Source organism: Ovis canadensis, chromosome 8, assembly GCF_042477335.2.
Source record: "Ovis canadensis isolate MfBH-ARS-UI-01 breed Bighorn chromosome 8, ARS-UI_OviCan_v2, whole genome shotgun sequence".
NCBI lineage: Eukaryota > Metazoa > Chordata > Mammalia > Artiodactyla > Bovidae > Ovis > Ovis canadensis.
In genome coordinates, this window is record NC_091252.1 from 12197579 (window position 1) to 12219444 (window position 21866).

At 39.7% G+C, this 21866-nt stretch overlaps 1 protein-coding gene across 5 annotated transcripts in view; it reads right to left on the reverse strand.

Annotated features, from left to right (window-relative positions):
* Positions 1–21866, reverse strand: part of COL12A1 (collagen type XII alpha 1 chain) — a 122030-nt gene that overhangs the window by 60500 nt on the left and 39664 nt on the right. For 3 of the 5 annotated variants that reach the window (XM_069598943.1, XM_069598940.1, XM_069598942.1), the window contains exons 14-27: positions 21166–21438; positions 14936–15202; positions 14294–14486; positions 12776–12897; positions 10921–11070; positions 10720–10839; positions 10458–10622; positions 9710–9856; positions 6906–7045; positions 6242–6371; positions 4228–4370; positions 3793–3922; positions 1819–1959; positions 623–748 (exon numbers count right to left, since the gene is read on the reverse strand). In XM_069598943.1, coding sequence (XP_069455044.1) covers positions 623–748; positions 1819–1959; positions 3793–3922; positions 4228–4370; positions 6242–6371; positions 6906–7045; positions 9710–9856; positions 10458–10622; positions 10720–10839; positions 10921–11070; positions 12776–12897; positions 14294–14486; positions 14936–15202; positions 21166–21438 — 2247 coding nt within the window. Of the gene's footprint in view, positions 1–622; positions 753–1818; positions 1960–3792; positions 3923–4227; positions 4371–6241; positions 6372–6905; positions 7046–9709; positions 9857–10457; positions 10623–10719; positions 10840–10920; positions 11071–12775; positions 12898–14293; positions 14487–14935; positions 15203–21165; positions 21439–21866 lie in introns of all 5 variants that reach the window. The other 2 variants (XM_069598941.1, XM_069598945.1) reach the window with 2 other exon arrangements.

The window sequence follows — 21866 nt, forward strand, 5'->3', positions numbered from 1 at the left end:
AGAAAGACCGACCGGCAATAATAATTGAGTTAAATACTGTGGAAGTAACATGCTTTCTCTCCACCCCCCTACACACACACACACACACACACACACACATACCACACACACACACACACACATGCCACACACACACACACACCCCACACACACACACACCCCCCACACACACACACCCCACACACCAGTTAAGTATATGGAAGATGAGTTAGTGACAGTGGCTGGTAGAATAACAGGAGAGAAATCATCACAAAAGGAATACCAACCTAAGGATAGAAGATGGGAAGTGACTAAGTGAGAAACCACCCGATCCCAAATCGTATTAAATTCTGGCAAAAATAACGTTAAGAAATGCACAGAGAACTATCCTCAACATTTTGTAATACCTATAAAGGAGAAGATTCCAGAAAGGAATTTACATATATCTATAGTATATATTACAGGGGTACATATAAAACTGAATCGCTTTGCTGTACACCTGAAACTAAGACAACATGAAGAATCAACTATATTTCCATCAGAAAAATTATTTTGATTTTAAGAGATGAAATAACCAGTTAGTCAGTGACACACGCATGCAGTGCTATCTCCCAATCATCATTAAAGCACGAACACAACTCACGGGTGGTTTCTTGCGCAGTCACTGGGGGCGACTCCCCCTCTTCGTATACAGCAGACACGCTGACTGTGTACAGGGTTTGAGAGAAGAGGTCTTTAAGCGGCGTGCTGGCCCGTGACCTGTCCACCTCTACCTGCAATAGAGCGGTGGGACTATTGTTACAAAGTTAGTTTTGACATCTCTCTGTTGCTGGCTGTGTCACTCAGCACGAGAGCATAAGAACTGCAGTACAAAAAAAAAACAGCAAAGTTTTCCAATTTGCCTAAGAGTCTAGGAACCGAAGACCATTTATAGTTTCCAAAGTGGAAACGATGCATGTACTAGAGCCTTGTGTTTGTTAAATGATGACAGCCTAGGAATTCAAACAACCTAATCGCTTTCTCCCCATTTCCCTGTGAGTCACTGCCTCATGGCTTTCAGAAAAATTCTCCTTAGCTTGTAAGACCCACTGGTCATTGTACTGCTTCTGAAAATTGAAACCCAGAATGAAAAGAATACGTGCACAGGTCTAAATTAGCTTGCATGCAGTTCAGAAGACCAGCACAGTCTGCAACTGGGTGCTTACAGAAACTATTTCTAGCTTCCAAAACTGCCTCTGAGGTTCTTACATTAGTGTCCCTTCAGGGAAACATACATTTTAAACCCATTTGCTGGTGAAGCCCCTCAGTTTGCTCCCACCCTGAAGCAGGTTGTCATGGAACTAGCTTTTCATCCCAACATCAATTCAGAAACATTCAAAGCCAAAGAGACACCCTTCCGACACTACATTCATTCTTTCTCTCTGTCCCGTTCGACTGTCCTACCTCCCTATTCCTTGACAAACTCCCCCTCTTCTTTCCTGAATCCCCTTGCTACCTTTCATTTTTAGGAACATCATTATGACATTGTTAGTCATTCGTAGAATGCAGAGCATCATATTAGGCATCAGGCAGAGAGCGAAATACCATCTAGATTCTGTAACCGTTTATCTACTAAGGGATGATGTTTTAGGATTAATATCACACAGCAAAACATTTCTAAACTAAATGCAAAACAGTCCAATATATTATCAATATTCAAATAGTGCTTTGTTAATATATGACAAGTTTCCAACACTATGTTCATAAAGTGACAAGTATTCGATACACGCTATACCTGTTTAGATTCTTCTGCTAAACTACTAGGAAAACAAATATTTCTAAACCGCTTCCAACCTCAACCTACCTCTTTGGCTTCCTCTTCTGGGGTTTTGTAGCGAACAATGTATTTGCGCACTTTCCCAGGTGCGGGTTCCCATAAGACGTTCATGGTGCTGTGAGTCACGTCTCTGAGTTTCAGGTCTCGAGGAGTGGGCAGAGGCACTGGATAAATTAGGGCCAGAATTTACTCTCAACCACAAAGCTCTACAGCTTCCACACAAGCTTTCAAGAAGTCGCTTGGAGAAAACTTCAAGGTATGCGGCAAAGTAACTAAACAAACTGGTTATGATGATAAAAGCACTTTGATTCTACGAGATATAGCTGGATTCTTAAAAAGGCTTTTTAAAAATAGGATAAATTTAAATTTTAATAACAACTCTTTCTCATTTATATTTAACTTTCTCCCATTCTATTTAAATAAACTCTTACTTGCTGTTCAGCTATAATAAATCACAATTTGCCATAAATGTGTAGCTTATGTTTTTTTTAACAAATATTCAATCAGTTGAGATTGAAATCAAAGTGTCATGCTTCCTGAAGCATGTGATAGCAAAATGGTTATAAGAGTAAAGAATGAAGATGATTCAAAATTACACATCCAATAAGTTCATAAGAAAAAACCCACAGAAGCCCAAATGGTTAGGAGCAAATCCAACAATAAATTTTCCCCAAGTCAAACAAATCTTTACCTTAAAAAGGACAAGGAGGAGGATAACTAAGGAGTTTTTCTCTTGTCACATGAGATGTATCTCACTCTTTCTAGCTGCCTGTTTGACCAACTTTCTTTGTCTCTCATTTCAAGTCTGCACATGTCTCTTCCTGAATCTGTCTCTCCACCTCTATGCTCCTACCCCTCCATCCCTTCCTCTCTCAGCCTCTCTCTGCGCCCTCCACCCCCTCCACTGCTGCAGTCCAGCCCTATATCCAAATCTATAGCCATGTCTGTCTTTAATCCCACTATGACTTGGGTCCCCTCACTCAGCACCTCCAAAATATGTCTCCATGCCTGGCTGGATCCCCACTCTTTCCACCCATCATCACCCCACTTCTACAAACCACAAGCTCCAGATAGGGTCTGACACGTAAAAGGTGATTATTTGAGGTCAGCGACTCTATCCTGCCCTAGCTTGCAGCGTTTCTCTTCTCTGTCTCTTCAAGCTTCTATCTCAGCCCCGTACCCCCTTGAAGGTTTCTTACAACTTCTTCATTTCCTTAGAAATGCAGTCTGAGACTCACAAAATGTAAGCCAAAACATGCTTAGAATCCCAGCATGCCCACCTCAAGAAGCGTGAAACAGAACTACCGGCTGGGTAAGACCAGGGTCCTAAGTGCCGTCACTATCACTTTTCAAGAAAAAGCACCTAAATACTAGTGAAACAAACCAGAAACACACAGGAGGCTGAACAACACACACAAGAGAAGTGCAAACCATGAAGGAGTCAGGGTCCTCCACCCTGCCCTACATTATTCATCAGCACATTCCCAAAACCTAGGCACAAGACTGGAACATCACAGTTGATCAATATGTTTGGTGATTGAGTTAATTTACTTAACATAAACAGACTGATTCAGACGTGACATAGTTTCTCCTTCAACAAGAACTTGGAACATCTAGTATTTTTCTCCAACATCCCCTTCTCACTAACGGTGGGCACCATATTCATGGTCAACAACAGTATGGACTGTAAGACGCAGCCTTATTTTATGCTCTGTTCCCTGACGGACACCTCACCAAGAGCAACTGTAAGACACCACTGGTTGTAAGATACCATCTGAAAATCTGATATGTTAAATATGGAAAAATAATTCAAATCTTAACAATTGATTTAAGATGCTGCTCTAAGTCTAGAAACAACCTTGGCCATAAGGAATAACCCTACAACTTATGCACAAACAATCAAAATCAGTCTCAGCATCATTGGGCAAAAGAAAAGGCTGAACAAACAAGCCACGTTCACAGCAATGAGGGAAGAAGGAAACCTCACGACATCTTACAGGTGACTTCCCTTGCTGTGACGGGTTCGCTGGTGAGGTCGTGCAGGACAGCCTGGACTGTAACCGCGTACTCGGTGTTGGGGAAGAGGTCACTCAGCTGCACGTCCGTCACCGTCGGCTCCAGGCGCATCTGCAGATGGACGAGCCCGGGGGGAAACAACACATCCAAATGAAGCATTTCTGCTAATGAGGGACAGCCAATCACACCAAGCTGTGACCACTAGACTTGAACACAACTTTTATTTCTCATTTCTCTGAACGGCATTTCCCTTTTCATACTGATTTTTTTTTTTTAAGATGTGTCACAGGCCACAAATCTAATCTGGTTTTTTTTGTGTGTGTAAAGCTATACATGAGCTAATGAGCCCCTAAACGGGGACTCGACAACAGTGAAGGCTCAAGAAGACGCACGATAAAGAAACAAAGGGCTCCCACCTCTTTGGGCTTGGTCGGAACCGTGGCATTGGTTGGTTCGTAGGTCACGGTGTAGCCGGTAGCGCCCCCCACTGGCTGCCACTGCACGTGCATGGCGGTTGAGCCAATATCGTAAATGTTCAGGCTGACCACAGGCACAGGCGCTGTTGAAATGAAAACGCAGACACATTCTCCTCATTTGTTAACTGCTTCCAGTGGCTCAGTGGTAAAGTGCAACGCAGTTACTGATATCAGTACACGGTAAATAGAAAATGGGCTGCCGTGAGTAATCGGTGAGATTTAATATAATCCCTCTCCCTCCCCTCAAAAACCCAATCTCACTGTTTACCGCCAACACCTACTAGGGCTGCATGTGATAACTATTTCATAGAGAAAAAACATTTGAATGTAAAATGGCACTCTAGTGTCTATACGAAAGCCAAAACAGAGACTAACTTCCTGAGGTTCCAGTCCCTTTTTCTGGAACGTCTGTAAGTTGACCATTTTCATTTCAATCATAGGATTTCATACATAAAAAGCCAACCTAGTATTTCATTTCATTTTTACTTTAAAAAAAATAAGTGAGAGTGATGTCTATTAGTAAGTGGAACTCGGGGGATTCTTCAAAGAGATTAGCCCATGAGGCACATGTAGGGGGCTTACAGTCCCCTCTTCACTAATATCCACACAGCTTTCTAGTTTTTTGTCCAAAGACGGACTTTAAAGTTTTAAGGAATTGTCAGATGAATCCTGCCCATTATGAAATATATTATTTCCCACCTAATGGTCTAATATGAAGGGAAATATGAGAGATGAAGACCTAAGGGACTGAGGAGTCAGTGGAGTCAGTTCTCGCCTTGGAGTTACGCCCATTCCTTCCTCTTTATTGTAAGAGGCCTCCCTTCTTCCTGGAGGTCAGCCAAGAAGATGGGAGAAGGAAAGAGTATTTTCATATGGCCTCAGAAACCCCACCAGGAATAGGAGTGAGGAATATCTTTCCTCAAAGCTCTGCTCAAAGCCAAAGCCATCAGAGCTTCTCTGGTAAAGGCCAGAGTCCAAAAGTCAATAAAAAAGGAGCTCTCACTGCCAGCTGGAAGACCTGGCCTCACGCAGAACTGAACCAGATGATTCCTGCACAGCTGCTCCTCCGGATACTCTGAGTCCCACTCCCCACATGGTACCTTCCCTTAAGAGGAGGACAGTCGTGAAAGGTACCCTTCCCTCTAAGGTAAACCCTGGCCATGAATACCCAGTGGGTCTCAAGATGGCAGGAGCAGCCAGTAAAAGCAGAAAATCACAGTATTTATTGAGTACCTGCACAAAGTACACATTCAGTAAATGTGTGTTGAAGAGATATCAAATAAAGGGATGATTCAGAAGGCTTACAGAGATCACACATGGTACAAACGAACTTATCTACAAAACACAGATAGACTCACAGACATAGAAAACAAACTTATAGTTACCAAGGGGGATAGCGGCAGAGGTGGGGAGAGATAAATGAGGAGGCTGCAGTTAAAATATACACACTACTATACAAAAAAAAAAAAAAAAAAAAAAAAACCCTGATACTGAAAAAGATGGAGGACAGGAGGAGAAGAGGGCAACAGAGGATGAGATGGTTGGATGGCATCACCGATTCAATGGACTTGAGTTTGGGCAAACTCCAGGAGATGGTGATGGACAGGGAAGCCTGGTGTGCTGCAGTTCATGGGGTCACAAAGAGTCAGACATGACTTAGCGACTGAACAACAACTATATGTGAAATAGACAATCAACAAGACCCTACTGCATAGCACAGGGAACTACACTCAGTATCTTTTAATAATCTATAAGAATCTAAAAAAAATCTGAAAAAAAAGAATGTACACATATAACTGAATCACTTTGCTGTACCTTTGAAACTAACACAACTCTGTAAATCAACAATATCTCAAAAATTTTTTTTATGAAAATGAAAAAAAAATCCCACATGGCCTGTCACCTCTTTACCTTAATAAATTAAACAATGAACTTTTTTTTTAATCTGACTCACATGTTTTTTCTGTGCCCTTCAGAGGCTCACTGTATTCATCTTCCACTACAGAATACACGTTGACAACATATTCAGTTTCAGGCTTCAGATCTTTCAGGACCGTGCTCCTTTCCAATCGGCTCACATAAAACTAGCGAGGAAAATTTACAAATAATAACAATTTCTGTTAGAATCAGTTCCCTCTTTTCTACTGTTAATTGTGAAGTAGTTAACTTCAATGAGCTTAGGAAATATTCTTTAATGAGGCCATTGTCTTTTGTTTTTGAAAACTATCAGATTACAGTGAGATCTTGGATAATCCATACAGTTTATGCTCCCAGCTGTTGTTTCCTTATTTGTGCGATGAGTGCATAAAACTAGAAGGTCCTCAATGTTTTCTTTCTACTGGATGATTCTGGTATAAACTCATGAACAAATTAAACACTCTCTTAATCCCTAATTAAAAACTGTATTGATAATGTGCAATTCTTGGAAAGCATAAGAAACTAAAGGCTCTTCCCTCTAATTAAGCCCAAATGGAAGTGCTTGCCCTGCAAGAAATGGAGAACACCACCACAGACCCAGTTCTGCCCCCTTCTTCCCCCTGGCATTCCTCCCAGAGCCCTAAGGAGGAGGACCCAATCTCAGGACAGGAAGGAGTGGGTTGTAAGGACTGTCTACTCACTTCTTGCCGTTTCCCTCCTGACACTGGGTAGTATTCCACCTTGTACCTGTCCACGCTGTCAGAAGGAGGTGTCCAGCTCACTCTCATAGACCGATGGGTCCGCTCAGAAAGAACTAGGTTGGAAGGTGCTTCCAAGTCACCTGCACGTGGAAATGAAGTACATAGACTTTTTCATTATCATAGCAAGATGATGATATTTAAATTATGTTGCAGTGGTGTTCCTCTCCATATTTCAAGCTTTTATACACATTCTTTCATATACTAAGAAGTTACAGTTGTTGTTCTTGTTCAGTTGCTAAATCATATCTGACCCTTTGTAACCCCATAGCATGCCAGGTTCCTCTGTCCTCCACTATCTCCTGGAGTTCACTCAAATTCATGTCCATTGAGTTGGTGATGCTATCGAACCACCTCATCCACGGCTGCCCCCTTCTCTTCCTTCCCTCAATCTTTCCCAGCATCAGGGTCTTTTCTAATGAGCCAGCTCTTTGCATCAGGTGGCCGAAGTATGGGAGCTTCAGCTTCAGCATCAGTCCTTCCAATGAATATTTAAGCTTGATCTTTAGGATGGACTGGTTTGATCTCCTTGCAGTCCAAGGGACTCTCAAGAGTCTTCTCCAGTAAATCAGCCCAGTGCCCTTAAGTCCTCTCTGAATGGGTGGCCTAAGATTCTTCACGCTCAGGAAATTCAAATCTGAGCTCTTGTCATTCTTTAAAAGCTGCTCCCCTCATCCTGACAGCATCACAGTTTATCACTTAGATTCAAAACCTCTGGACTCGTCCTTGGATACTCTCTCTGCTCTCCCACCTTCTACATGTATCGGTAAATGACCACATGGGTCCTGACAACTCTATTGCCCCTATCACTATTGGTACCACCCAAGTTCACTGCCTTCATTATCATGCTGATTCTTTACATTCTTTACATTCTTATCTTCTTAACTATAAGTTATGCTCTGTGAGGACAGAAGTGATTTCTTATTCATCTTTAGTTCCTTTTCAGGATCTACTAAGAGAGAAACAACCAAGTCTTCTAAAATTTAGGAATATCCTACTGCTTGTATTTGGGTTTGTTTTTTTTTTTTTCTGTTCATAAGTGTAAGTGAAATGACTAATATAGAAAAATATTTGGAATCAATATAAATGAAAATAGAAATACTGGGCTCAATATGACCATTAGAGAGACATCCCAAATAATAATTACAGAAGAGCTAATGCAGACTCCATGAGCATGGCAAGTCATTCTCATATGAACTCTTCCCACTTTCTTTGTCAGCCAAAGCTGGGAAAAAGCATTTCCATTCTTAGTATCCTAACCTTTATTGCACTTGGGTCATAATCAAGCCTACAAAATTATCAAGCAACTTTACTGTCTCGGAAACTAAATGAATGCAACTATTACATAGCTGATGTAAAAAAAAAGAAAGTAAAACAGATAAAAGATGTTTTCATCCCCACTCAAAGTTCTCTCCAACTAAACAAAACTACAACTCTCTCAGCTAATCCAAAGCCAGACGCCTACAGATTCTGGCTTCCTGGCTGGTCTATTTCTCCTGGGAAAAGGTCAGTCGATTGTTCAAAATCCAAAAAGAAAATCTGCAAAATTTTGAAGAGAGAAATTCAAGAAGGAACATTCAAATAAATGTATCCTTAGTATCCAAAGCACGTGAACCATGTCTACCACTTTGTTAAACTCATTCCAACTTTCCAAAACCAGAGTAAATTAATGAAAGACAGTCTTTACCAGAATCTACATTTTACTTAAAAAATTTTTCTCATACAATAAGAACTATCATTTTATCATTAATTTTCAAAATACCTTCAATTTAGTATTTACCATGGTCCGTCCTACAATTTACACAGGTAGTAATCATTTTATACCACTGTCACTACAAATTCACTTCTATAATTTTATCTCTAAATCTTAATTCCTTATCGATAGCTACCTTTTTTCAAGGACCTCTCAAAACATCTTTACCCATCTGACTTTAAGTAAGTAACTGTATCTCTCTAAATCTATTTCTTCAGTGGTAAAGAGAGATGATACCCTTTCTAAAACTCCACACTCTAACACTGTAATTGGTCTTGATATTTAGAGGTTACAAGTGCAAAGTATCAAATGTGATCATCTCTGGTTGGGGCATTTAACAGTAACTTAGTAGTGATATGGAGTGAAGGTGCTTTACCAGAGAATAGGCATACACCAGGAGAGAAAGCACCCCTTTATTCCCTAATCTGACTTGTGTGTGTGTCTGTGTGTGCGGTGCACACGTGTGCAGTTGCTCAGTCACGTCCAAGTCTTTGCAACCGCATGGACCATAGCCCGCCAGGCTCCTCTGTTCAAGGGATTATCCCAGCAAGAATACTAGAGTGGGTTGCCACTTCCTTCTCCAGGGGATCTTCCCACCCCAGGGATCAAAACTGCATCTCCTTTTTTGGCAGGAGGATTCTTTACCACTGAGACACCTAGGAAGCATGTGTTTGGTACAGGCACATTTAAACTAAATGTATCCTCAAATAAACTAGAAGTCATTTACAGTTTGATGCCATCAGAGAAAATCCAAGGACTAAATCAATGATTCTCAACTGGGGGCAGTGTTCTCCCCGGCAGACATTCAGCACATTCTGAAGGTATTTTTAGTTGTCATAACTCAGGGGATACCACTGGTATCTGGTGGGCAGTGTTCAGGGATGCTGCTAAACATCTCACAATGCACAAAGTAATCCACTCCCTCCATTCTACAAAGAATTATCTGGACCAAAATACCAACAGTTCTGAGGATGAGAACCTGGGCTAACCTTACCTGGACCTTTGACACTGTTACACAAGTTGTTGGTGAGGTCATCCACGATCCTAGAAAGTGACTCAAAATCTGCCACGTTGTATGCGTGGATATCATCAGGATCTGTTGCAATCATCTTTAATTCAACTTCATCAGCATTTTTAATACCTTGGGGAAAATGGATATACACAAATTAAAAGCATGTCTCAGAAAAAAATTCATGAAATGAAGCAAATATTTCATAGGCTACCCTTATGCATTCCATGTTAACTAGAATGTATATAAGATTTTCCCCAATAATAAAATGATTACATAAATAGAAACAAAAAATAATACAAACTGAAGGTTATTTTGTTTGGCTTCTTCTCAATGCTTCTAGCACCAATTCCCCACCAGAAAGAGTTTGTTTAGTGTTTTTTTCTGGAAAGTATCAAGTAAAAAAAAAATAATAATAATAATAAAATAGTGGATATCAAAAACAAAAATGATGCTGTGGAAAACCAAATAGGAATTTTCCTGAATGCTATTAATAATACAGTTGTCCTCTTGATTTATTATCTCTTCCAAGAAGCCATGTAGTCTCGTCCCATTGTAAGGAGAAAAGAAGAAAATAGATGAACTTCCTAACACATTATTTTAATCAATCATGTGATAGGGAAAGTGTGTCTCTGTATTTTTCACGCTTCAGAAAATATTTTTAACTACAAAATTATCCTTGGCAAAAATATTTGTCACCCATGGAGGCGTGGCTATTCTCATCCGTACTTACCAACAGCAAACAGTTCCACGCCTTCATCCTTGAGTTTTTTGGAAGGTGCCTCAACATCATCCTGGGATTTCCCATCAGTGATAAGAACTCCGATTTTTCGAGCTCGAGGTCTCATGCCAGCTTGGGTCTTGAAGCTCTGCTGGCGAATGAAATTCAAGGCCATCCCTAGTGGGATTGTTAAAAGAGAATCAGTCGCATCATTACTCAGCCATGAGCTCGAACAAAAGCGAGAGTTGACAGCGCCCTGGACCATTTGGCTCACCTGTGAGGGTGTTGCCTCCCTTGTAAGGCAGGTTCGCCACAGCCTGCAGCAAGCTCTTCTTGTCTTTGTGAGCATTTAACTGCCACTCTGTTCTGGGGTCCCCACTATACTGAGCGAGGGCTGAAAGGACACCACTGGCATTAGCATATGTAAGCGAACCTGATGAAGACATCTAAATGCCGTCAATGTTGTGAGACCTACCAATCTGTACTCTTTTGGGGCCAATCTCAAAGACTTCCACGATACGAGAAATGAAGCTCCTGACAGTTCTAAAGTTTGCCCGGCCGATGCTCCACGATCCGTCCACCAGGAGCACGATGTCTGCTTCAGCCCGGGTGAGACACTCCATCCCTGACGCGGCAATCACGAGACAGCACAGAGTCAGGGGCGCATTCTTCGTCAGCTTACCTCCCAGCACACTGGTGGCCTCCCACCCCCGGGGGCCAGGGTCATCTAACAATCTCAGTTCTGTGGCTCAGCGAGGTGATTGGGAGTTCAAGACTTTGAAAACATGTCCATATGACTTAGCGCTTCAAATAAGAATCGCAGGAGCTATCCATCCCTCTAATAATCATTTTGATGGAAAATCTTTCCTTCAGCGTTGACACAATCATAGAACATGGAGACTTAAACTGTCATTATAAATTTGAATAGGCTCACGAACCCCAACACTGAAATATCTAAGAGGGAATGTACAGCCTTCTGACTATAAGGAAATAATAGTTTTAATAAAAGTTCGCATTTTTCTCAATTTTCAGTGGTCATTAGCAGACACGTATGAGATGAACTTTAAAATGTGCAAGCTAGAAAAAGGTTCAGTGAGCCAAAAATATCTTTTGAATTAATGAAAACTCGCAGTAATACATATATTATTAAGGATTAGGCACAGAACTCTCGACCCTTCTGAAGTAAAAGATATATTGTTTAAAACTTTGATGGCTATTATTTAGTTTTAAATAACTTAATCATCTACTACATATAAGAATCAGGTAAATGGAAATGGTGAAATCTGCACATTTAAAAAATCAAGAGAGAAGGAAGACAATCTAGGAAAAAAGATGCAAAGAAGTATACAAATTGAGAGCTACAGAGACCACAAGCACAAACACTGACACAAAGCTAGGGTGCTTTGGAAAGAGAGAATTATCCCAACTCCTCAGTGCACAAGCTACAAAATAAAAATATAAGTCAGTTAATATCATCATAAGAGAAAAAATAGAACATCAATGTAAAACAGCAAGAGCTGAGACTTTATTTTATCCACATCCATATTTTCAAATGCTTTCTTTTCCAAGAGCTTATGTCACCAGCTATGAATTTTTCAACTACTTGCCATGTTAGCATCTGATCTTTATATTATTAAAAAAAAAACTGAGAAAGACTCAGTGATGCTCATTATACTACAAAAGCATCACTGGTATACTGGATGGTCCATCAGAGTGAGGATTCCCCAACACTATCCAAGTACCTACACCTTTACAAGTCTCCTCCTGCTCTGCCAAGACCTACTCTTTATAAGCAAATGATGAAAATAAATATTTAGAAGTAAACTCTACCCACCACCTTCACTGCTAAGAATGTTCAATTCTGGCTTCATGTGTATCAAAGCTGTAGTTGTGGCAGCAGCAGAAAGTCTAAGGGGTTTACGATACCATTTTGCTTCCCAAGTCTTAGCTGCCTACCTATTAACGTATCAGTAATCAAATACCACTTGCTCAGCCCAAATAAATCCTTTCTACAATTACTTTAGCAAAATAAAACTGCATTTGAATCTTTACAAAGAGAGAAATGTACATCATCTACCCATTGAAAAACTCAGCTTTAAATAATACAGTACTATGGAACTAATGTAGTGCTGACAAGAAAGCCTTAAAAAGATATTGGCAAAGTGTGCTTAGCTGGATGTCTATAGAATTTTTTAAGTATATATTACTGAAATAAATTTTAATGTAAAATTTAACGGTTGATTTTCATGGTATAATTAATCTAACAATTTACATTTGAAAAAGTTGCATGGTACTGACTTTTCTTAGGAGAATGCAATTCCATTTCTTACCAGAGGATAAAATTGGCATTACAGTTGTGTCAGAAAGAGTTGTCATTTCTTGTCCAACAAGTGGTGAACTTTCTCCTCCATCAAACATTCCAAAAACATTTACTTTATAGGTGGTACCTGCCCTGAAATGTTAAAATATACAGTCTGTATGTATAATAGGCTCAAGTGGTAGCATTTTTGTTTTGTTTTGTTACAAATATTCATCTTGATTTACAAACTTTCACTCAGAGGAAGTTATAATACATAACATTGCAAGAGAAGAAAAATAATTTCCATCACATTCCAGTTTAAGCTCACACTGTGAGGTATTAGAGAAACTAGCGTTCTAGAGAACACTGGGGGTTCAGGGCACCAGTTTCCACCTTGCCTTTCCATCAAATGTAGAATTCCCACCTTCCTACTGAGCAAGTCAGGAAAGGATCAAGGTCTCACTTTTACTACTGCTAAGTAATGGGCTTTAAGAAAACAATTTAAAATGCTGTACTTGCAAGGAAACATAAAGCCCTGGCACAGTGCCCAGCACATAGTGTGTGAAAGTTGCTCAGTCATGTCCAACTCTTTGTGACCCCATGGACAGCAGCCCACCAGGCTCCTCTGTGCATGGGGTTCTCCAGGCAAGAGTACTCGAGTGGGTAGCCATCCCCTTCTCCAGAAGATCTTCCCCACCCAGGGATCAAATCTGGGTCTTCTACATTGCAGGTGTATACTTTACCGTTTGAGCCATCAGGGAAGCCCCCTGGCACATAGTAGGCTCATTCAATTTTATCCTCCCTGTTCTGATAAAAGTAACTATTGTGCATTCAAACAGATTTCAGTGTCATTGAATGAATAGTCAAAACAAGTCAACTTTCCACCCGGCAATGAATGCAGAGCACTCTGTTTTTTTTTCACTATAAAGGATGTAGGCTGCTGTTCAAAGTCAAACCTCCTTCTTTTCCACTGCAGAGCCTACAGCAAGACCTTCCATCAGCCCCCACTTCCCCAAGCCTCACAGTTGACCCCAAGCATAAAGGCCCACTCCGTCCCTCGCTCCTGGGAGGGGATGTACACGGGCATCTCTGAGTCAGCCCCTAGGCCTTTCCTGAAGCACAGGAACACCCACATTTCCACGGGGCTGGTTGGGGACAAGCTGCTCTTGGTGAAATAGTGCGACGTGGATGTCAATTTTTTAAAAGCGGGGTGGTATGGAGAAAAACAAATCCCAGGGACGGGGGAGCCTGGTGGCTGCCGTCTACGGGGGCGCACAGAGTCGGACACGACTGAAGCGACTCAGCAGCAGGAGCAGCACCTGATCTCCTAGTAACTAACATCATTAAAACAGTACACTTGTTCAAGCCTAAATTTGAATGTCTGAACCCAAACCTCAACTTCAGCCTCAACAAGAGTGAGAAAGCAACTTGGGCTGATTTTAAACACTCTGCCGGCAACAGACACATTAAGTGATCGTGTGTGGAAGGCCTACCAATTTACATCGGTTATGCAATCTGTTAACAAAAATGAAATAGAGTTCACTCCTACCTAAGTTCCTCTAGAACAACTGTGTTGTCATACGGTCCAACCACTAACTCCCCCAGTCTTCTGTCATCTCCTGTGGGATGGAACGTGACCTTGTAACCCTTGACCTCACCAGGTGCGGGCTCCCAAGTCACCCGGAAGCTTGACATGGTTGGATCAGATGTTTTGAGGTTTCTGGGTGATTTAAATCGAGACGCTGTAGAGATAATAAATACTAAAGTATTATCCAAAAGCCTAGGCTATGGAGTTTTTTTTATTAACCCCTACAATAATAAGTTGAATTCTAAATATCTAAGCGGCACGCATGGCAATCATCACAAGGAAAACATTTCAAAATAAATATTTACTTTATATTAAGTCAGAAAGCACAAACTATAATGCCCAATAAAAGAATATTAGAGTGTGAGCCAAGTGCGAGTATAAATAGCACTCACAATTCAGATTAGAGTAACATTAATATGTAGAATCATTTTACAAGGAACCAGATTGGTAAAAATCATATATGCTAATTAGGCATCTTATCCAACTATTTATTATAACATAATTTATTAGAGTTCATTTTCGATATTCACAAATGAAGCAGATATATTAAAATCCCCCATTAAAATATTACACGTTCCCCCCAGAATTATTATGATTTCATACCTGTTGTTCCTGATCCTTGCCTAAGCTTTCCTTCTCCTTTCTTGTAAACTGGGAGAACTGTGATGTCGTACGTGGTCTGGGGCTGAAGTCGCTTTAACACTGTTGAGGTGACTGTGGGTGACACTTTGGCAACCATCTGCCTCCCACCCCCGCGGGGGCGATACACAACACGGTAGTTGACAACTTTCCCAGGTGCTGGTTTCCAGGTAACTCTCATTGTGTTTTCTGTTTCTTCATCCACTTTCAAGGTTTTCGAGTCTTCAGACACTGTGAGATGAAAAGAAGATTACAGTGTATATCACACTGGAAGAAAATGCTTATGTCCACCACTGCATTTGTATGAAAGACACTAGGTGTGGTTTCTTAAATACGTACACCCTTCCTTTACTTCGCATTGCGATCTCGCTTAAATTCAGGATGGCGTGTGAACCTAATCTCAGTGAGGTTATAGTGACATGTTTTCTCTTTATCTGGCTTATAACTAAAAAAAATGGAAGTTCATATTGCAAGGATTTCCTATTTGCATTCCAGAGACTTTAGTAAAGAAAACATCCATTTCCGGAGATGAGTTTTTAGAATTCTTATTATATTTCCATCTGTAAAGAATTCCTGTAGAAATTACAGTGTGCAGAATATGAAAAATCATAAATACAGGGTCAGATATATTCCTTGAGTCCTTTCAGAAAAAAGTACAGTGCTAGCCAGAGTGACTATAGTTAACACCGTCCTTTGTGATTGCCGTGAACACATAAGACCATCAACACAACGGAACAGGAAACTCTGACACACAAAAATATCTCGGGCTCTGGAGATAAACCAGTATACACTGGGTGGTTTTAGAAAAAACTGTATGTAAGAAGGGTTTGACTAATATACAACAAACTTTATTAAATTATGTCTTAGTAATAACTATATCAGAAACTAGTCACCTAACATCCACAAATAGCCAATACAGTCCTCTTTTTATATATAATTAGAGCTTATAATCAGGATCATTTCACTCAGTTCAGTAATCTCAGCATTCAAAAATCATAAGCATCTTCTAAAAAGAGGGACAAAGCTGAAGGAAACACTGCAGACAATATTTTTTTATTCTAAAAGAAATTTTCATGTTCAAACAGGCAAGGACCACCTGAAAAAACTAAAAAAAAAAAAAACACCTGGGAAAGCTTTAAAAAATACACACACACACACACACAGACGTAGCAACATTTTTCAGACACTGGACATTAGGCAGCATAGGACCATGATTCCTGAGAGAAACAAATGAGAAGGAGCTTGATCATTGCCCTGACTTACTGCTTGGAGAGAGTTTCCAGCACCAGTACAGGAAAGGGGAACCCAGATGGAGCCTGGTGGTCTCCCTTAATTGAGGAGGTACTTTTGTCAGTTCGGGGAGTCCAAGGCACTTAGAACTTGCAGAGAAAGTCCTGGAGATAGTTTGGTGGAGAAAAAGCTCCAAAAATCTGCAAAAGGTCCTACTTGGGTCTTCAACCCAGTACTACTCAGTGTATATGAATAAGGAAACTACTCAGAACCAGAGAAAGAACCACCTAGAAGGAATAGAGAGAAAAAAGTTCCTAGAGTTCATGTGGGGCCAGAAATATTCCCCCTCTTCAGAGTAGAAAATCTCAAAATTCGCTGAACATCATATAGAGTACTAAGAAGGAGTTACTGCCCCGGCAGTGGAGTAAAAAAAGCCCTGAACTAAAGGTTTCTCTGGTCTAGCTTTAACACAATGTTAGTGAAAGCTTCAAAAATATTAAACTGTTTCCAGGTGAGTTTACTACATCCCAGAACAAACCTTTAAAGGATATTTGTAAGAACATAAAAATATCTGACATCCAAAATGGTAAAGTTCATAGTCTGGCTTCTGATAAAGATTACCAGAAATGCAAATAAAGAAAAAAATAATAACCTGTATCATGGACTGAATGATTGTGCCTCCCTATATTCATATGTTAATGCCTTAATCTCCAATGTGATAGTATTTGGACCTTTAGGAAGTAATTGGAGGAGGAAATGGCAACCCACTCAATTATTTCTTGCTTGGAGAATCCCGTGGACAGAGGAGCCTGGAGTGCTACAGTCGCAAAGAGTTGGACACAACGGAAGTGACTTAGCATGCAGAGAGGTAATTAGGATTAAATGAGATTCTACAGGTAAGGCCCTAATCTGATGGAACTGGAATCCTTATAAGAGGACAAGGAGACACCAGAGAGCTCATTTCCTCTCTCTCTCTCTCCCCTCCCTACCCTTAACATGCACAGACTGAGGAAAGGCTACGTGAGGACATAGGAAGAACACGGCCATCTGCAAACCAGGAAGAGAGCTCTCCCCAGAAATCAAGTTCTGCAAGCAGAAATAGAACTGGAAATAACACATATGACAGAACAAAGGGGGACAAAGGGGACATCAAAATAGCTATTATTACTATTATATGCACCATATTCCATATGTTAATGATGGTACAAGAAATATTAAGCATGTTAGGTAAGCACATAGAATATACAAGAAAGACTCAAACCAAACCTCTAGAAGTGAAAAGTACAGTGCCTGACACAAGAAACACACAGGGTGATATTAACATCGAATCAGAAACTGCAAAAAAAAAAAAAAATACTAGCGAACTAGATGACATGAGAAAAAAACTACCCAAATTGAAACATAATAAAAGAAACAAGACTGAAAACCTACAAAGCACAGAAGTGAGCCATGTGACAACTGCAACCAGGCTAACACATGTGGAACCAGAATGCCTGAAGAAAGTCAAGAACACTAGATAAAATATTTTAGAAACAACGGCCTAAATATTTTCAAACTTTATAAAATTATAAACCCACAGATCCAGCAATCTCAATAGTTCTAAGCACAAGAAACACGAAAAAACTACGCCCAGGCATATTATTACCAAATTACTTAAAATCAGCATAAAAAGAAAATCTTGACAGCAGCCATATAAGCAAAAGATACATTACGTATAGAGGACAAAGCTAAGAATGACAAAACAGGTAAAGAAAATCAATATATGGTTATGAATTATGTCTCTGAAAGATGCAACTATAATTTCAACTAAGAGTATATTGGTTGCATTTTTTCAATTTAGGCTAAGAAAGTAAGAGAAATCTCAGCCAATTCCATTAGTTTCTGGAATATTAAAATGTGTTTAATTAATCTCCAGTCCTCCATTACTATTCTCTAGGTAAGTGAACTGTTAAAACAAAAAAATACATATTTTCCAAAAAGAAAAAAATGTAAAGACCTTACATAGGATTTTTGAAAGAATATGAGAAAGAATAGTACACAGAACAATCTATCACAAGTGTTTAGTAAATCCATGTGTCTCTAACACTTTTTTAGAAAAAGTTCTGCTAAATATGTTTAGTGACCTCTTGTTTCCATCTCTTCAACTCTTGTTCAGTAGAACAAGACATTTCTTCCTTACACAAAATTCTCAAACCCATTTCATACCACTTAGAATTGAGAAAAATGGACATTTAAATATTATGAGTATTGGTCTAAAACGAAGCCTATGTCCCCAAAAAGTGGGATCACAAACTTGAAAATATTCCCAAATTTAAATATGTTAATAACTTTCAAATACTGTACTTCATACTTTGAAATGCTTCAAGGATTTCAATTGTTTTCCTGCTTTATAATTAACTCTTTAAAATAAAGGAATTGAAGTTAAATAAGGTATGACATATCTCATCCTAGCTTTAATGGGAAACTCTGGATTTTAAGGTGGGAAAAGAAATCCTTCCTTGTTGGCTTCCCATAAGTAAAAGGCAAGATCTGTCACTCCATTCATTGGTCTGCACATGCTATAAAATGCTGTAACACTGCCATTCTAAGTTCTTTTCAAGTGTTAGTGCCTTTCACAGGATCTCTCCAAAACTCGCTGTACCTCGGCTAAATTAGCTGCCATAATTGGAGGGCCAGGAGAGTTTCCCACCTGCTGGCTTTTTAGCCACAATTCATGGTTGTCATTGTATCGACAGTCTGCATACCATGTCTCTGAACATCAGGTGAAAGCAGAAAATACTTCCAAAATGTCCCCCTTGGAAGTTGATAAGATACTCTAAGAGCATGGCCCAGTTATACACACCATTTTGGACTTGTCCACCAGCCAAAGACACTACATGTGGCTCAGATTTCTCAAAGTATTTTCGAAACTACCTTACTTTCCACAAAGAGAGCAAACTAAAACACAGCTAAAAATGGTAGCAGATGGGGGGTGGGGAGGGAGGCTCCAGAGGGAGGCAATGTATATACACTTGTGGCTGATTTGTGTTGCTCTAAGGCAGAAACCAACACAACACTGTAAAGCAATTGTCCTCCAAATAAAAGTTTTAAAAAATGGTAGCAGAGCAAAGAAGGGTTCTTGTCTTTCATCTCATTTGCTGAGCAGTTTGAGCAGGTGACTTATACCCTCTAGCCAATGTGCCTTTCTTTCCTACCTACTCTGCTCATGGTTCAAAAGAGGCCTTTCCATTTACTAAGCTTTAAACCAATCAATTGGCCAAGAAATATGGAAAATGTCTTAGATGCTCAGCTTTTAGAAATTTTATTTAGAATTTCTACTAACATACTTGCTTTGAGCTAAAACATGTCCCTTGTGGAGATTTTAAATCCCAAATAAATATCTGAGGATTCAATCTTTTCAGAAGGAGAAAGGATGGAGGAGAATTTTTGAAAAAGTTTCCCTCTAAATATGTATTTTTTGATCATTTCTCAGCCATGTGAATTGTATCTTTACGCCTACAAATAAATTTAGCTAGATGTGTCATATGTGGCCTAAATTTACAACATGACTTCTCTTTACAACAAATGAATAACTGCCGGAAATAGAGGTGAATTTCTGCCAAGTTCTTAAACTATGTCAGTCAATATATTCAGACACAAGATTTCATTCACTATCATGGAAACCTATCATGTCAAAATCTGAGAAATATGCCTTTTCATGTATTTTAATCTCCTATAAGGAGTTAGATTTTTTTGAATCTGTTAATTTTGATACAGACTTAAGCTCAGACATATCCAAATGAGAACTCAGACCAGAAGATTTTAATTTAAGGACAACTTAAAATCAGGATACAGGACTTCACAGAAATTGCCCTTGGCGTTTTCCTCTCTTCTTTTGACAGAAAAATCACCCAATATGTGGCCTAAGTGTTACCCAATTCCTCCACTTCTTCCTAAAGAAAGAAGTGCAAGAATACCCCCACTCTTTCCCCTTTTCCTAAATCCTCCCAAACAAAAAGAATAAACTTTCCTATGAATTCTTAGAAATGCCCATTTTTAATAAATTGCTTTTTAGGAAAGACACTTATGAAATACAGACACATTTCTCCCTAGCCACCTGATAATAAATGATGAGAAGTCATTCAAAACTTTTCACAGGAAAGAATATTAATGAGATTAAGGTAAATTTTAGCCATCAGAAAACTGAGTAGACTTGAATTAGCCTCCCCAAACATAGTAAAAATAATTTAGGATAAGTCCTGGTTGTCCAACATACATTGTCTCAACAGCTGCATGATACATCAGTCTTCTCTGAGTGGCTAGGCGTTATGCTTGGTGCTTTGCCCATTGTTATTTTATTTAATGCTCAACACAATCTGACGCTGCATTCTACATATTAGGAAACTGAAGCTCAAAGAAGTTTCAAGAACTTGCCCAAGGCCATGTAGTTATAAATGCCCCTGAATTCTGTTTCCATAGCTTCCTGTCTCTTTACTAGTTGAGTCTCTTAACTAGTTGAGTCTCTTATCTAGTTGATCTTTCCACCAGAAAAGAAGAAGCGAGAGAGACAGACAGAGAGAAACACAGTTCATCCTTGAACAACGAAGGTTTGAACTTTGAAGGTCCACTTATACATGGATTTTCTTTTTCACTATCAAATGCTGCAGGACTACATGACCTGAGGTTGGTTTTATCCTGGGATGCAGAGGAACCTCAGATAAGAATGGTTGCCTATAAATTATACTCAGATTAACCCCCACATTTTCAAGGGTAAACTGTGTAGGTAGTTGGCAGGGATTCGATATTTCAAAATTTGATACAAGTTTAGATACACAATGAACTTGATTTTAAAGCACATTCATTAAAGGTCATAAGTTTTTAGTCCTCGTCCGTCGCATAAAAAAAAAAATGCAAGAGGTTATCATGAGCTGATAGCTATTAGGTAGCACCAACACACTGCCAACCCCCCGCAGAATGTTACCTACATTCAGTGATGGCTTCTCCACTCAAGGGCTCCCCTTCTCCACTACTGTAAGTTGCAAATACGGAGACTCTGTATTTGGTCTCTGGCTGCAGGTTTTCTATCACAGTATGAATTACATCTGCAGGAAGACTCTTTTCTCCAGCCTCTATATCATCGTAAAGTGATTGCCAAGAGACCCTGTAACCGCGAACCATTCCTGGAGCCGACGTCCAATAAGCCCCAATCGATGTGTCCGTGATATCTTTAGTAACCAAATCTCCAGGGGAACCGCGCTCTAGAAAAGAAAAGAAAGGGGGATAATTTTTTTATGTCTATTAGATATGTAAATACTCCTTCATCCTGGCAGACACCCTGACGTGGACTCAATTTGTCTGACTTACCCATTTCTTCTTTCTGAGCTGTCTGTCCTATTCTGTCAGGGGAATAGAAGATGGGATTAAACTGAATAATTATGCCTGATTCCTGCCTATCACCCTTGCCCCGTATGTCCAGTCAGATTGAAGTGTCCTTCAGGACAAGAATGACATTCAAATACAAAGAAGTAAATGCCTAAAGAAAATTTCAAAGAGAAAAAAAAAAGCATCTAAATCCCCCAGTTTTACTCAGTTCCCTTCATCCATTATTCATAAAGATCTCTATTTCCTCACCATCATCTTTTCCTCTCTTATCTGCTTTAAATAAGCTCAGTTTCAATGTACCACT